Below are 17,527 nucleotides of genomic sequence, written 5' to 3'. Positions count from 1 at the left end.
TAGTGGCCATCTGCATGTCTTCTTCGAAGAAATGTCTGTTCAGGTCTTCTCCCTATTTTTTAATGGATTATTTGTTTTTGAGTTGTATGAGTTTTTATATATTTTAGATATTTACCACTTATTGGATATCTCATTTGCAAATATCTCCTCCCATTTGAGAGGTTATCTCTTAATTTTTGTTCATGTTTTTCTTCACTGAGCAAAAACTTTTTAGTTCGATGTAGTCCCATTTGACAGTTTTACTTCTTGCTTTCAATTTGCATTCGATTTCTTTCTTTCTTCCTTTCCTTTCCTTTTTCCTTTCCTTTTTCCTTTCCTTTCCTTTCCTTTCCTTTTTCTTTTTCTTTTCTTTCTTTCATCTGATTCCTGTAACTAGGACTTCCAATACTATGCTGAATAAAAAGAATGAGAGCAGGCATCGTTGTCTTGTTCCTGACCTTAGGGGAAAAGCTTTTAGCTTTTCACTGTTAAATAATGTTAAATGATGCTTGCTGTGGGTTTATCATACACGGCTTTTATTATGTTGAGATATATTTCCTTTATACCTATTTTGTTGAGGGTTTTTTTTTAAATCATGAATAGATGTATTTTGTCAATGCTTATTTTGTGTTTATTGATATAAGCTTATAATTATTATCCTTTGTTTTGTTAATGTGGTATTTTTACATTGATCGATTTGCAGATATTGAACCCTCATTGCATTCCTGGAAAAAATCCCACTCGATCATGGTGTATGATCCTTTTAATGTATTATTGAATTTGGTTTGCTAATATTTTATTGAGAAATTTTCATCTATGGTTATCCAGAATATTGGTCTGTAATGTTATTTGTAGTGTCTTTTTCTGATTTTGGTGTAAGAGTGATGCTGGCCTCATAGACTGTGTTTGAAAGCATTTCTTCCTCTTCAATTTTTGGGAATAGTTTGAGAAGAATAGGTATTAATTCTTCTTTAACATTCAGAATTTTTGAATTTTAACTTTTAGAGTCTAAATATCTCTTTTCGATAAAAAAAAATTATGATTCTCTTTAGGGTTGGCAGTGGAGGGAGCTAAAGGAGAGAGAAGAATGATAGTAGCAACTGAAGTCTATTACTTCAGCATGGAGAAATTTAAGAGTCTTGTGCAATATGGAAACAATGGTATGAAAGCCAAGTATTTTAGAATCTTAGATTGAGAAAGGACCTTATAAATCACTTTTTCGAGATAGGAAAACTCAAGCTGAAATAGACAACAGAATACTTCCTAAGGTGGTTTGCCTATTAATTTCACACTGAGAGCTTGGTTCAGTTCCACGGACTTTTGAATGAGTCAAAAGTTTAGTACCCATTACTGCCTACCTCCTTTCCTTTTTTTCTTTCCTCTACTCCATATCGATATTTTCTGTGCAGATATGGGAAAATATTCTGATTTTTGTTACAGTAGACTTTTTCTGTTTTGGAGTATGTTACCAATTATCCCAAAAATCTGTGTGAAGACTAATCTAAAACTGTGTCTTTGATACAGTGTTTCTGTAATATATTTGTCTCGCTTGAAATTCCTCTATGGTTGTAGGTCTCCACCTGAAAATGAATAATCATGCTGTTTTGTGATAAGGGACTATTTAATAGGGGTAGGAATTATTAACATTGTTGGGTTCAGAAGTCAGATCCCAAAATATAGCAAACTACATGATTTGTCTTACTCCCTGGGAGCAATCAAATCTACAAGATATATTATTTGGAAAGCTTAGAGTCAAATTAGAAGTGCATGGATTCAGCCCTTATTTTAATCAGTGAAAACTGTATTGAATATCAACTGTAGACCAGACAGTGTAAAAGCTGATATTATAGTAGGGCTCAGAGAGGGTTCCTTAAGGGGACTCACCCCAATAGAATATGAAGTTATTATTACATGGTTCTTGGTTCTTATTAAAATGTAATTCCTAGTCATTGTAGAAAATTTAACAACAGATATATGTATAAAGAAAAAACTAAAAATCACATGCAATCTCAAGACTAAGGCTGAGAATTTACATGCTTAGGCTCTAAAACCAGATGACCTGTATTTGAATCCCCGCTCCAGGTCTTATTAGCTTGATAACTTTGGATAAGCAACCTAGTTTCTGCATCTGTAAAATGGGGGATAAGTAGAAATATTTAAATAGTGCCACATTTCCTTCCAGTCTTTTTCTCTATGCAAAACTGACCTCATACTTAGCCTAATTGTTTCCTTGCTCTTAACATAGTAGGCTGGACAAATTTTTTTTTTTTAATGTAATGCAAGATGTGCAACCTTTTAGAAAGCAATTTCAGAATCTAATTTCACCAGATCATTTAAAATTAGAATTTTAATTCCCCAGTGAATTCTTTTACTTTAAAGTCTGTTCAGTCCTCCTAATAGTTTGTTGTGATGTCATTCTATTTTGATAAATCAACCTGGCAATTCAAATGGGGACTGTAGAAGACAATGTAACACACTAGAAAGTGGGAGATTGTAACTGAGTCAAAGGCAATGTCGATTTTCCTCCTTCAATCTAGGAGTAGATTCTTTGCTCTCATGTGATCAGTGAATTGTTGCAATACTACTGCCCAAACACTTTACCACATGAAATTTTATTGTTTAATGGATAAGATGGCAGGCTGTAAAATCTGACAGCTTAAATCCAGACTATGGTTCTGATATCTATTACATATGTGATCTTAAATCAAGATGGGACCAAATTATTTAAGTTCTTTAGGACTTGGGTGTTTCTTTCATAGTTTAAGGATAATATTACCTATCTCCTCGAGTTGTGAAATGAGTCAGTTATAGGTAAAAGACTTTCTTTCATATAATTACTGCATATGGTAAATGTTCAGGAAGTGGTAGATGGTGATGACTGTGATGATAGGGATGATGATGGTGGCGATTAGTTATAGTGTAATGGTTAAAACAAAGGCTTTGATTCAAAAAGCCTGGTTTTATAGAGTTTTGATACTTTGATTCTTGATGGGTTTTAGGATTTGGAAAAGTTGTTTAACTTCTCAATGCTTGAATGTTTTCATCTGTACAACAAAGATGATAATTTTTTGAATTGGTGTGGAGATTAAAGGAGAACCGCTCAGGAAAGTGCTTGGCAATAAGTAAACACTCCATAAATGTTAGCTCTTATTCTCATTATTTATAAGAAAAGACACTAATAGTTCCAGTGAAAATATTTAACAAATTCTTTACTTTTCTTAAGGGCTTAGAAGAAAATGGTTCATGTCATAATTAAGAGGATTTACTGAAGACACTAGTACAAAAAAAAAAAAAAAAACTTTGAAAAGCTAAAATAATAGTCCAGTTTTGAAAATATCTTTTGTTGTCAGCTCTTTTAAGATTTTCTTCTTTTGAGATGAGAAAGAAAACTGGGTCCCTACTGCTTTTCATTTTATGCTACCCAACCCCCCATATTTCAAACACAAAATACCATTCCTTGCCACCTGCCTTGGGCTAATATGCCAAAGAACTTCCTGCCCAAGTTGTTTTCAGGCTCTGGGTCAGCACCATGAATCTCAACAAATCCTTGGTGGGGCTGAGGATGAGTCATTATTATGGCTTTTTTTGATTCTTTCTGTCTGCAATATAATAAATACCATCTCGGGACACTGTGCCCTGCAGACAAAGCATCATTTGTACAGTTTGTGTGTCCTCCCAATCTGTAAGTCACAGATGGTACACCATAATGTGTCCATTGTATGCATTTTTGAATAAATAGGTATAACAAAGACAATATGCTCTCCCATTTAATCTCAGCTCTTAACCATTAAAACACAGCAATTTCTCATGCTAGTGAAGTAGAGCAGGTGAAGCCTGCAGCAGTCTGGTTCTTGGCAAGCCATCCAAAGTATACCTGGTAGGAGCTGCACTGATGGTTTCTGGGCCTCAGCTCCCTAAAGCCTGTTTTCCAACTGCAATTTGATCAGGTAACATGACGGCCATCATAAGGAATCTAGGAGCACATCAACTAGTATCTGTTCATTGCAAATAACAGAAGGCTCAACTCAAGAAAGCTTAAACAATAAAGTGAAAAGTTGTGATGCAGGCTGCAGGTACGGTTTACTCTGGTTTCCCAAAGATTAGGACCAAGACTTAAGTTTTCTATTTGCATGTTCCAGCAGGCATTTCCATTCACAAGCACAGGAAAGTTGCCAGTGGCTCTTAAGGCTGAAGCTTCCTCGTTCTTATGTGTTGGGAGTAGAGATAAGAGTTATGGGTTTCAGTCAGATTAGAATAATTTAGGTCTAATGCCCATCTCTAAACCATTTGTTGTCTTTAGGGGAAAGAATCGTACCAATCATTTATGCCCAGGTACCATGCTCGTGCATAGCTAGGGCTTTAGAAGCACCTGGGCTGCCTGGAGGAATGATGGATTCTTGAACAAAGGGTAGGATATTGGTACCAAAAAGAGGGAGACTGGATATCAAAGAACACTGCTGTAGAGAGAAGGGCCCTCTTTTTTCTGAAGTCAACCAGAAGCAGAGAAGTTTCAATCTTGAAAAGTGGTCAGAATAAACAATTCTGGGCTGCTTAAACCTTGTACTACATTCTATACAATTCATTTTCCAGAGAGGTTCTGCTACTTTGAATTATATTTATATCTTTCACTCCTTTTCCACTGTTATTAAATACGCTTTAGTTCTGAGCTGATTCATTTATGTGCACATATATATACATATACACATATATATATATATATGATAAAGGTCTGTGCCTTGCTCTCAGAAGCCTAGTAGGAGACAAAATGATCTGAATTTAAAAACTAAATAGCTCTCTGCCTGCTTATCTGGAGAGAGAGCCAGAGTGGGGGATAAGGGAAGAGAAAGAGAAGGAGAAAGAGAGGGCAGAATAAAAGGGAGGAAGGGAAGGAGAGAAGACACTAGCTGGCTTACTCACTGTATTGTATTGTTGAGTAAATCAGTCTCTACCACCACCAACCTTAGAATAAGTTATATCACGGGGCCCATAGGGAAGCAGTAGCTTGGTGGCCAACCAGCTTCTGAAATTTGAAGTATCTGCCCTCGTGACTTTTATTAGAGCTCATACTGGGAAACCACTACATGTTTGTTTTCATCTTTGTTTTGTTCATGGTGTCTTAATGTGTGTGACCTGTGCCTCCTACCTGATATCCAGAAGGACCTTTGTTGAACCTCGTCTTTACTACTTAGAGATTAACAGTTCTATGTATTTTCCTGTGATACCAAAAGGGAATTTTCTACAGGTTCCATAGCTTACAGTTTTCAGACCATTCCAAATGTAGCTGAGAGTGTTGGTTTCTATCCTTCCATCATTTGCTGGTGTGTAGTACAAGGGAGGTAAAATGGTTGTGAGCATTTCATTCCAAGTGCATTTAGGAGTGTATGTATTTTCTATGGGTGACACAGGTACCTACAACATGCCATAAGAGAACAAAGGAGGACATGTTTCCTTATGTGAGGGTGCATTTCATGAAAGAGTAACATTCAATATGTCTTTTAGAACTGAATCAGAGTTCTCCAAAGGGTGGGGAAAAGGTGATTGCAACATTCAGAGCCTTGCCGATCTCTGAACCAGCAGCATCAGCATCATTAACTGGGAGCAAGTGAGAAAGGCAGAATCATGGGCCCCACCCTAGACCCACTAAACAGAAGCTGCATTTCAACAAGCTCTTCAGGTCATTCGTGAGCATATTAAGTCTGAAGAGCACTCTTCTAGACCAGTAGGTCTCAGCCTTTGCAGCATATTGGAATCACTTGAGTAGCTTAAAAGAATATAGAAGGCTTGGCCCTATATCCAGGGATTCTAATATAACTTGTTTTAGGTGTGGCCCAGCAGATATGTTAAAACAAAACGAAACAAAAAGCTCCATAGGTGATTACAATGAGCAGACCAGGCTAAGAAACAGAGTTCCATTTGGGTTTCAGCACTGAGAAAGAAGCCACATGATGCATTCAAGGGCCCATTGTAGGTCAGCATGCCTAGTTATTGGGAAGAGGTCAGGACAGTTGAATGCATCATGGTGGAGAGAGAGCCAGTTGGTTCACACAGGGCCTTCTTTGCTTCCCTCGGGTGTAGACCATTGGGTAAATGCTAAGAAGGCCATGGAAAGGTGCAAAGAGGGGGATGGAGTAATCAGCCTTGCACTTGCGAAGAATTACACTACCTCAAGAATAAAGAGTAGGCTACAGCAGGGAAATAATTTGGAAGGTATGCCAAAAATTATTCAGGTCAGCAGGACAGTTGAACAATTTGCAGGCCCAATGCAAAATGAAAATGTGAGATGCTTGTTCAAAAAGCAGGAAAAAGGTGCCATTAAAGGTACCTGATAAAACATTTGTCTTCTTTGTGTGGTCTTTCTGGACCTTTTATGATACACACACACACATACACACACACACACATTTCTATTTAATATTGTGCTTTGTTAGGCACAGGGACACTCATTGGGTAAGTGCAGACACTCAAAGTCACCCCTGGGTTCTGCTCCCATGACTCGGTGGGGTGTGCAGCCCGGTGGCTGCTGGGTTCTCCCTTCTACTAGTCACTGAACTGAGGTGCCATGTCCTGTTTGGGAAAAGGGACTCAATCTTCCCTTATCACTGGCTCTCCACCCCAAGTCATGGTGGACAGCCAGTCAACAAAGGATTTTCATCTTAGCATCAGGAGATACTTGGTACCAGGTCAGGGGGTGAATGAAAGGTTCACTTCTGCTAAGTCATAGGCTGAATGTGTTGTGGTGCTGCCAGTTCTGCCATGCCTCCACCTGTCTGTCTCATGGCTCCACTGCAGCCTCTGCCAGGGCTGGAGGGTGATGGGATTTCTGGGCTGAGACAGGAGCCAAGCACCTAAAAACTTCCCACCTCCCTTTATCCCTATGCATGCTCCATTGTCCCTTGGACTTCACTTATAAAACACGAATGCAAAGATAAAATTAAAAATTTCAAGCAGTAAACCCCAAATGACAAGTCCTTCTAGTGAAGGTTTCTGTATGACTGCATTAATCCCTTGCCCATAAACCTGACTCAGAGGAATGGGAGACGGAAGGATGGACTGGAGAGGTATTAGGAGATGGTCAAATCAGCACGTGGTGATGTTCAGAAAGGAGCATGTTGATAATTACTTTAAACTCTCTGGCTTGTATGACTCAGTAGATGGTGGTACCATTAAGAGATACAGGGAAATGAGAAATAATTATTAGGGTTGGGGGCAGGAACAAGTTTTAGGTACTTGTGAATTCTTCCTTTATTCCAACATTTAATCATCCCTCTTTTCTCTGGTTTAATTGCATAGGCTGGCACTTTCAGAACAATGATGAATAATAGAGGAGGGAGTGAGCCTACACTTCTGACTCTAATTAACTCTTGAGTGCTTTATCCTGAAGCCAATGCTAAATTTGTTTCACAATCAAAGGCCTCTTTCTGTCCTCTTAGGGACTGTTTTCAGGGATGGGATTTTTGTCAAAAGTCTTTTAGGCACCTATTGAACAGATCCCACAGCACTGGCTCTTTTCCAACTCTGTATAGGGTGTCTTACATGAATAGATTTACTGAGAGGATGTGAACAGAATGTCAAGTGGGGGTTTCCTTGTAGTCCCAGATTGAGGTGAGGACAAAATGACACTAAGCACCACAGGTTCGAAAGAGAGCAATCTTTAGCCTGCACTAATTTATAGTTGGAAACCCTTCTCTCCAACCCCTACACCCAGGCTCATTTGACAACTGGTCCACCTTTAGTCTGCCATGTGAAGACTGGTGAGAGGCCTAACAAAAAAGATATCAGGGATCATGAAAAGAGATTTTTTTTTTTCCTCCAGAGTTGCTTTTTCCTAGCAAGAGCGAGATGGGCAGGGGACAAATGCTCTAAGACTCTTTTCTATATTTTTGGGTGCTCGAAATAAGAGAAGTCCTACACTGGTCAAAGATCTGCTAGGTGGCGGATGTACTGATATATTCTTGAGCCTATCTGAGCAGGGGAAAGGCACCTGGAGGGAGAGGGCAAGGTTTGGAGAAGGGGCAGCACTGAAGTGGCCCATGGTCAGACCAGCAAAGGTGCACATTTCTCAGGGTCAGGTGGACAGTGTTGAAGATAGCTATCATCTTGCTTAAACCTAAAAAGAGGGCTGCTCCCCAGGTGAGGTCCACACCGAGGGCAAGGGGTTGTGAAGTACCTGCAGATGGCAGGAGCCGCGTGGGTGGTCAAGTTGGGGCCATGTTGAGGAACTCAATGTCCTCTGAAGAATCCATGATAACCTCACAAGAAAACCAGTATTTGGTTGCTGGGCCACAGAGAGGGCACCAAGGGTCAATCTGTGTTGAAAGAAAACAAGCCATAGTGAGAGGACTGCACCAGGGCCTGGGGAGTAGAAAATCCTGCCTTTCTGCTGCTCCATTTTTCCCACCCAAAACTACTGAAAAAGCAAGAACCTAGAAGTTTGAAGGAAAAATAGCGAGTGTAGAGCTTTGAACTAGATACGAAATTAGAGTGTTAAACTAGACTAATTTTATTAACCTAAAATTGTCAGAAAGTTATAAATTTATATATCACTTAAAGAGGAGAAGGTAGGAATTCAATATAGTAGGGTGGAAAACAGAGTCTTAAAAAAGAATCGCTTCATGTTTTTATTGAGACAACTCAATAATCTCGTTCCTTTGAATTCTTGGGTTATTCCTCACTGGGGCTGTATTGCTACTGCTGTATTCAATGTCCTGTTGAAGTCTAATTGCTGCATGTCATTTAAGATCTTTGCATCAGTATTCTTTAAAAAAGATATTCCATAGTTGCTTAAAATTATTATATAAAAAATATAATCTTGGTCAGGTTTTATATCAGGATCCTTCATAAAAAAATTTTTGAAAAATTTTCTTCTTTCCCTGTGCTCTGGAATAGTTTAAATATTTCAGAATTGCATGTGCCTCGACATGCTAACACGATTCACCTGTGACATTTCCCAGGCCTACCACTTTTAGGGTGAGCTGGTGAGGCACTGCTATTTCTTCTTTCACACTGTTTGGACTGAACAAGAGTAGGTGCTGGTGTGCCCCTCTCCCCTCCCCCATGCTGGTCAGTAGCATGGCTACAGAGTTATGCTAGAACACATCCTCAATATTTAACTTCTAGCTTGAATTTAAACATCCAGTCACCAAATGTTTGCTCTCCACAACACATAGGCCTGGGTCAGTGTGGGCATTTAGGGGCATGTTGCAGGAAGACAGGCATCTCTCCACCTTCACAGGGAATAGGATCTTGTTGGAGACTCAGCTGCCCTGGAGAGTAGTACAACATAGAACAGGATCAATGCCAAATTCAAATAAATTCCCTGTGACTTACTCATGGTCTTTTATCTTTGGATAAAATCTGGAAAATTTGTGAATGCTAAAAACCTATAGCGAAAGACTTCAAAATGTTTTAAGATTCTATCCTGGTCCTATTTTTTTTTTCAAGCCACAGTTTTGTACCCTGTTAATAAAGGCAAGCCAACCAAATTCTCTGAATGTACATCGCGGGATGTTCTGGGAATTTTATCCTTGAGTCCCACACATTACGCATGTTTGTTCAGGGGCAGCTTTAGGGAAGCTATATGATCGCTTTCTTCATCTGCTCAGCAAAGCCCCTCTTAGTAGATAGCATGCGGCAAGTATTCTGTCTTGTCAGGGGAGGCTGTCTTGAAATTCCATCATTCTTACCCCTCTAGTCTTAGTCTATAGTGAATGGAAAAGGGAGGACTGGGTTATTTCAGTTGCAGCAATGGACACATCAAAATTGCTTCCCTCTTCCTTACTCATCTTTCCCTTGAGGACCTAATTTATTTCACGCGTTTTGACCTATCCTTGCTTAGAAATGACTGCTGTGATTCTCTGTTGAGGCATTTCCCTCTTGCCTTTTTTGGCCCCCAGGCAAACCTACCATGCCACAGTTCTCTGCATAGTGATGTCAGTCTGGCTGCTGGGCCCAGCTGGATGGAGGTGTGTTTTATGAAGTTCAACCCTGCACCCTGGGCCATAAATACACATTGTGCACATAAGCGTACAGCTAACATTGCCCAGACCCCTCCGAAGCACCATGTTAATAAGCAGACAGTAAGTCTTTAAAATATGGAAAAGCAGTTAATCTTTCCGCTGGCAAATCCTTTGTAGGGGGTTGTTTTCCTTGCTTCAGTATCGCTGCAGGCAGGACTTTTCATCTTCTAGGATTTGGGGGGAAAAGAGAAGTTGCTGTGGGGCTTCATTGAGAACACTTAGGGAGCCTTCCGCTAAGAGGGTACATGTGTTAAGAACAATAATATCTTGCACTTGTCATTAAGCATCTGTATGAAGTAATGACTCTGGATCTGCTCTCAAGGAGCTTGAGCACTAATAATTCCAGTACAAGACAGAGGGCTGCTGCCTATGGTAGTGAACCCACAATGCACCTGGGCTCCAGAGGCTTGAGCTCTGCCCCTGTTACTCTAGGAAGTTACTTAGTCTCTTGTTTCCCATCTTGAAAACGGGCACAATTATATATTTTTTTATATAGCTTCTGTGAGCATTTACTTACCTCTCTGAGTCCCAGCTTTCTCTTTTGTAAAATGAGAAAATCAGTACTCTTTGCCCTTATCATAAAGTTCCACTTTACAAATGCTTTAAGAATACATGAACACATTCTCCTTATAAAGACTTCAGTGTTACAGATTAAGTTCAAGCCTCCCTTGACAATTATTTCATCAATCTTCTCCTTTCTCTTCCACTGCTCTCCTCTTCTGTCCCCACCCCTGCTGTTTCCTCCTCCCTTGCTCTCACTCCCACTGATGATGTGGTAAAAGGATCAGACTTGAGGGTGGGGACGTGAGCTCAGTAGATAGGAGATGCCTGAAGCCAATACAGGCTTGAGTCATTGGAGAGATGCTAGGGCAAGTTTGTGGCTTTCCTCTATCCTGCTGAGCAGCCATGAATATTACTTGTGTGTCTCAGGCAGAGAACATGAGTTGCCAGTGGTCGGATTGAAGGATGACATAGGTCAGAACTGTCAGTCTGGAGATGACATGGTCTGTGCCTTTTAAATATTTAATTTCATTTGGCCCTTCCATTCCTTCTTATATTCCTTATATTTCTGTTCTTTTATATTTGTGTTCAACTAACATATGTTCTACTTTTTCAGTCCATTTATTCTTTCAATGTCTAACATGAGTCATGGAATCTTTACTGATTTGCTATTTATTCCCAATATATCTAATAATTCTTATCCATTCCGTTTGTTTTTCTTGTTCTCTAGCAGACTTAAATATTCTTAAATAGTCATACTTTTGTATAGTTTTACAACATTATTTTCCCCACTTACTATGTTTTGGATATCTTTTCATGACAGTAAATAGAGATGGTGCAACTTTATGTTATTTTTCCAGCTTCTCAATTCAACATTTTAGTTCATTTATTTGCAGACTTTTTCTTTTTCCAATAAAAGTACTTAAGATCATACTACACCAGATTTGAGTCTGGACTGTTCTCAAATTATCGAGGATTCATTTAATATGTTTTTTAACCTCCTTTCAAGTGGTGCCAAGTAGACCATAGAATCACACACTGCTGCTTTGTCCTCACTGATGCACCCTCAGATGGGTTTCATTTTTTTTCTCCTCTCAGTGAACAATGCTACCAAGAGCAACTTTCTACATGACTTCTTGGGATCTAAAGCAAGAGTTTCTCTTACTGAGAAGTAAAACTGCTGAAAAATTTGTGTCTAAATGACTTCCATTGTAATAATAACAAATGGCTGTAAAAGTTCACCTTCCTGCCAGCAGTGTAGAATAATATTCAGTTCTGCAGACCCTCCACCATTTGATATTACCACAGATTTAAATTTTTGCCAATCTGCTAGCAAAAAGTACATTTCATTACTTTAATTTCACTTTAACTTATATTTCTTCGATTTTCAGTAGGATTAAACACACACACACACACACACACATATCAGTTGTTCCTTTGTGTTTCCTCTTTTGTAAATTGTCTCATGGGTTTCGATATTGGTTAAGGCAAGAACTTTCTCTTCCCTTTTATAAATTGTCCACACTATTCTTTATATTTACTCTTTTGAATGAACCTTAAGATCATCACTTCAAATTTCGTCAAAAATTCTATTGGGATTTTGACTGAGATTGCTTTGAATTGAAAGGTTAATTGAAGGAGAAACGACATCTTTAATATTGTGTCCCTTTCCACAACCATTGTACTTCTCTCCGATTTTTAGTTTGTCTGTTTATGTTCAGTAAATTTTGGTCATTTTCTTCATAAAGAAATGTCTTTTACTAGATACTATCAATGGTTCTTTATTTCATAAATATTTTTTATTGGTTATTGCTAGTGTCAGGGAAAGGTTGTGGTTTTACATGCTGATTATGTGACTGGTCAGCTTGCTGAATTTTTTATTAGTTCTAATAGTTAGTCAGTGGGTTTTCTGTGAACACAGTGATATCTGTTCCTTGGATGATTTGGTAGTATTCACTTAGGAGTAGATTTTCAATGAGCATTTCAGGTTTTTCTTGGCAATCGGTCTGCTCCTGTTTTTTATACCTGTTCGAATGTTGGTAATTTATACTTTATCCCCAAAAGTGTATTTGCTTTAAGTTTTAAAATTGTTTGCAATAATATACATAATAATGTCACTTAAAATATTTTAAATGTTTCTTGATCATCCAAGTTTTAATGTGATTTTGTGACTTCTTTCTTGATCAGGAATGTCAAAAGTTGATTTATGTCAATGTTCTTTTAAACCAGAGTTTGGTTCTTTCCGTTATCTTCACATTTTTATTTGCATTTTATTCTTCTGCTTTTATCTTTATTAATTAATTCTGTTACTGATTCTATAAAAATTTGTGGAGACTCTGTTCTGTCCAAGGCACAGCTCTAGGTGCTGGGGATAACAGATAACCATAGACAGATAGGTACAGCCTTCCTCCGCAACCAGACTTCCATGGCAACCAGTCTGTTGTGGGAAGCAGACAGTGAGCAAGAAGGAAGGAAGTGGAGGCAAAGGAGACTGAGAAGAAAGGTGGCATCCTTGACAAGAACTGACTGATTCAGTGGTGTTGGTAAGGACTCCAACCTTATTGGAGTGGATTTGTGAAAGAAGGAGAAAAGTGAGAAGGTAGAAAGAGAAATTGTGGATAATTCTTTTTAGGAATTGTGTTATAAAGGAGGATAGAGAAACAGGGCAGTAGGTGGAGGTAAGGTTAAGGGAAAGTTTTGTTTTTCCTGAGATGAGAGATGTGACAGCATGTCTTTGTAAACCGAAGGGAATGGCTAATAGACAAGGGAGACTATTTGTTCAATAATCACCTCTCTTCTCTTCCATCAGTTACATCCTTGCAAAAGCCTGAGAGCTGGGCTTTCGAGAGGGCCATCAATACTCAGTCCAGTGTACCAGAGGGAAGGCCAAGTTTTATGGGCTCTCGTGCAACTTTATATTCTTATTTTTTCAGCTTCTCAAAATTCAAATTTTAATTCAAAATTTTAGAAATTCAAAATTTTAGTTCATTTATTTGCAAACATTTTTCTTCTTCCAATAAAAGTATTTAAGATCATACTACACGAGATTTGGGTCTGGGCTGTTCTCAAATTCTCAAGGATTAATTGAATATGTCTTTTAACCTTTAATTTCCACTGTTTATACCTTTTTGCTATTAATTTCTAATTGTGCCCTGCCATAAAGAAGAACATGTAATTGATGCTTTCTACACTTTGGACACGTTGCAGTTCCCTGTATTTGAAAATAACTTATATTCTACATCGATTAGATCTGAAGAGTTTTTGGTCTATATTTTAATAGGTCATGCATTCATCAATCACTTTTGATATTTCTGTCACTTTGTATGCTATGATCATAAAAGTTTATATCATTCCTTTTTATACTATTATACTATTTTTAATATGAAAAATTATTCAGATTATACTATTTTCAGCATGAAGTATTTTCTTTATTGAATATTAATGATTTTCACTTAGAATATTTGCATAATAATATTAACCTGTTTCTGTTCCTCACTTTTGTTGATAGCATTTTTCTACATTTTTTCCTGTCATCTGACATCTCTCATCCGACATCTTTTTCCTGTCACGCTGTTTTAGGAGTGTCTGTTGCAAATATCATAATGCTGGTATTTTTATAAACCAAATTTAGGAATGTCTGCCTTTTAACATATGAATCTAATCATCTCACATTTATTGTGATTGGTAATAATTTCAGTCTTATATTGCCAGTCTGTGTGTGTGTATGCGCGCGCGTGCGTGCGTGCGTGTGTGTGTGTGTGTGTGTGTGTGTTGTTTACCATACTATCTTGGATTGATCAGGTTTTCATTTTTCAGGGATTTTTTTTTTAGCAATTACCATTGAATTTTAAACCATAATTTTCTGTCATTATCTACAATTACTTAGAATTAGTTTTTCTCTGGACCTAGCATACTTTTTACTTCCTTTCTTCTATTCCCTTAACACTTTAAGTATGTTGCTCTGTTTTCTTCATTTTAAGAATTTCCATTGAGAAGTTGGTGCCATTCTCATTTCTCTTTAAGTAATTTGTTTCTAGAGAAAATTTTAGGATTTGTCTGTATTTTTGATGATCTGCAGTTTCATTCATGCTTAAATGGACTCTTTTAATGAAAAAAATAGGATTTTCCTTCAATTGGAAAATATTCTTTCCTTTTGGAGCTTCTATTTCATATTTTAATTTCTTTATCCTTTATTGTGTATCTGGAGACTCATTTTACTCAATTTTCAAGTCAGCCATTTGTTTTTAATGAGTTGTGTGACTTTGGTTTTGCATTTTTTTTGAGACTCTGTTAATTTGCCTCCAACATGGAAATCATTGGTTCTCTAATGAGAGCCGTTTCGGATAGATTATTTTTATTCAGATAGGCTTACCATTACAGAGGCCAACTGCTAAAGCAACGTACTTACATAGATGAGAAGGCACCTAGAGCTAAAAGGGGGAGGTAAAGCAGAGATTTTTAAAGTTTTATTGGGACAATTAGCAAGTTTGAATTTTTTTTCTCAAGCCAAAGGTAGGAAGGACAGAGAGCAAGTTTCCCAGATAGTAGTTTCGGCAGTGTGGAAATATTGGTGAACAGTGGCATGCCCTGTTCCCTGTTATGGAGAGAAAAAAAATAAACATTATTACAGGATATTAGATGAACAAGCACTGAGCATTTGTAGAAAGGCAGCCAGTTGTGTTGTAATCTCAGAGGCATTCTTGGATAATTCAACATATGAGGTGGTAACAGGTAAAAATAAAATGGGGCTCCTTTCCCCTTCTTTATAATTTCTCACAAAACAGAAGGATGATTTTAGTAAAGCATGGTGATACACTCTAGAGAATAGAACAAATTTGTTGAGAGAAAGATGAATGAAGATAAAATTTATGGAGAAAGTAAACATTTTGTTAGGTTATAGTCTATTTCATCCAACTAAATTGATTTTAATGAAATATCATGGAAAGTTATGTGACAAGGGTTCTAGCCCTGAGGCTAAATATTTAGCTAATCTGTTGCCTCTGGAAGAATATGGGATTTCAGCCTCTAGTTTTTTCCTCCAAAAAATTAGTAGTAGTTCTTGTTAAATGAGTATTTTACTTTGTCATTTCACTGTGTTGGGTAATGTGAAAAGCAGGTGTCATTAAGCTTACTTCAGTTGGATAACTGTACTAATGGACACAGAATGTCAGAGCCGCTATACAGCCTTATACCAGCACAATCTGGATTCTGAAAAGAGTGGTACTTCTTAAAGGACTAACATTAATTTTATTAAAACATCGTACCTCTATTTTGGACAGATATGCAGAGTGGTATAGGGAAGAGTTTAGGAGATTCACTTCATTTTTTGTCATCAATATGATCCAGCTTCAGTCAATCTTTGAGGAAAGGAGGAGAGAAAAATCTACTTAGAGGAACATCAAATACAACTTTTGATAATGTTTAGGCAGGAAATCAGTCTTGGAAAAACCTTACCTCTTAGACTTTGGAAATTAGGTGATTTAGCCAAATCTGACTCTACTGTGTTGTACATATAAAAGTCCAGTTTTCCCAAGGTTTTATGGGCTGTATATGGCTCTAGATGTAGGTTAAAAGCTATTGTCTTCTTAGTGAAACTTGATAATTGAAAGTAAAGAGCCTCATGTGAGGAGGCAACTTTAAGTAGCCTCTGAAACTTGCTTTCCAAAGTATTACAGTAGTTAGCCACTCAAGGGGAAGTTTTTCTAATGGCTCATTACTTGAGGAATGGTAAACGACCACTCACGGAGTCTGTACCTCTTGTCCCAACAGGTCCTTTGTCATCCAGCAAATCCCAAGCAGCAATCTGTTCATGGTGGTGGTGGACAGCAGCTGCCTCTGTGAGTCTGTGGCCCCCATCACGATGGCACCCATTGAAATCAGGTATATCCTTTGGTGTGTAAGTCCAGCCAGTATTACTAAAGCCGGTAAGAGAGATCAACAGTAAGGAATCCTGGGGGAGAAACATTAGAAAGGGGAAAATGATATCCTTTGCACTGTTGGAGAAGAGTAGTTGTTAAGGGAGTTTAGCGCCATGTTTTGACCTCTGAAATGCAGAGTAAGGGAAAGTAACATTTTGGAAATATGCCTTAACTACGGTCAACATAATGAATCTCTTAAGTGTGAACGTTTAAAGGCCCAGAAAATCAGAAGGCGTCCGGAATCTTGTCACGGCTTCCATCCTGAGGTAAGTCTGAAAACCCTTCCTGTTTTTTTTTTTTTTTTCTCTCATCAGATTTACCATGAGTATCTCACAAGGGTTAAAGAACTATAACTAATATATTTACTTGTGAGAAAATAATCTCTTTCAGGCAAATCAAAGCAAAATATACGGGAAGGCTAATGGTACCCTATTTTCAGCCCCTCAATTCCTTCTTAGTCTGTGCTAATTGTCTTTTCTTATAATATCCATGTATATATTTTAAAAGCATCTTTACTATCTTCCCTACTATGGATGTGCTGTCATTTTATCACTTTCCACTAATACACACAAAGTGGCTCTGATCGTCTTGGTTTACTTATTTCAAATTGTAGTCAAAAATTATTTTCCCCTGCTTACTTTTAGACAGCCTTTTATTTATAAGAAGTTCATCTAAAGCAAAAGTAGCAATATTAATATCAGATAAAATTCACAATTTATGAAGGTGAAATGAGAAGCCTCTAAACATTCTAACCACATGAAGTCACAACTACAAAGGAACTCCATTTATACTGAAAGTGATGATCAGAGGAAAATTAAGCTTAGTACTGAGAAAGGTAAGTTTACCATAGATTTAGGTGAATTATAAGAGAATACCTTCTACAATACTATGGACGAAAAATTTTTAAGTATAGCAAAAAATACATTTTTTTAATTAACTCCACACCCACCTCAAAAAATAGAAAGCTTGCCTAGACAAATACTGTAGGGAATATCTATTTTTTTAAAAATGCAACCAGAGCCAGCTGAATGTTAATCTCACTTTTAAATAGCAAAAGATTTTAATGTTATTTAAACTATCCAAGTCTTAGAAAAGATTTTTCGAGTCAGTATA

The 17,527-nt window shown here is 37.7% G+C and overlaps 1 protein-coding gene across 5 annotated transcripts in view; it reads left to right on the top strand.

Moving 5' to 3' along the window:
* CACNA2D3 (calcium voltage-gated channel auxiliary subunit alpha2delta 3) overlaps nt 1–17,527 on the top strand; it is a 799,126-nt gene that overhangs the window by 779,659 nt on the left and 1,940 nt on the right. For 4 of the 5 annotated variants that reach the window (XM_015593665.2, XM_025050813.1, XM_025050814.1 and 1 more), the window contains 2 exons: nt 16,266–16,378; nt 16,598–16,680. In XM_015593665.2, the coding sequence (XP_015449151.1) occupies nt 16,266–16,378; nt 16,598–16,680 (196 nt within the window). Of the gene's footprint in view, nt 1–16,265; nt 16,379–16,597; nt 16,681–17,137; nt 17,250–17,527 lie in introns of all 5 variants that reach the window. The other variant, XR_003048003.1, reaches the window with a different exon arrangement.

Source organism: Pteropus alecto, unplaced genomic scaffold, assembly GCF_000325575.1.
Source record: "Pteropus alecto unplaced genomic scaffold, ASM32557v1 scaffold75, whole genome shotgun sequence".
Taxonomy (NCBI): Eukaryota; Metazoa; Chordata; class Mammalia; order Chiroptera; family Pteropodidae; genus Pteropus; species Pteropus alecto.
The sequence above is the reverse complement of the archived record's forward strand: the minus strand, read 5'-3'. Positions and strand labels throughout refer to the sequence as shown.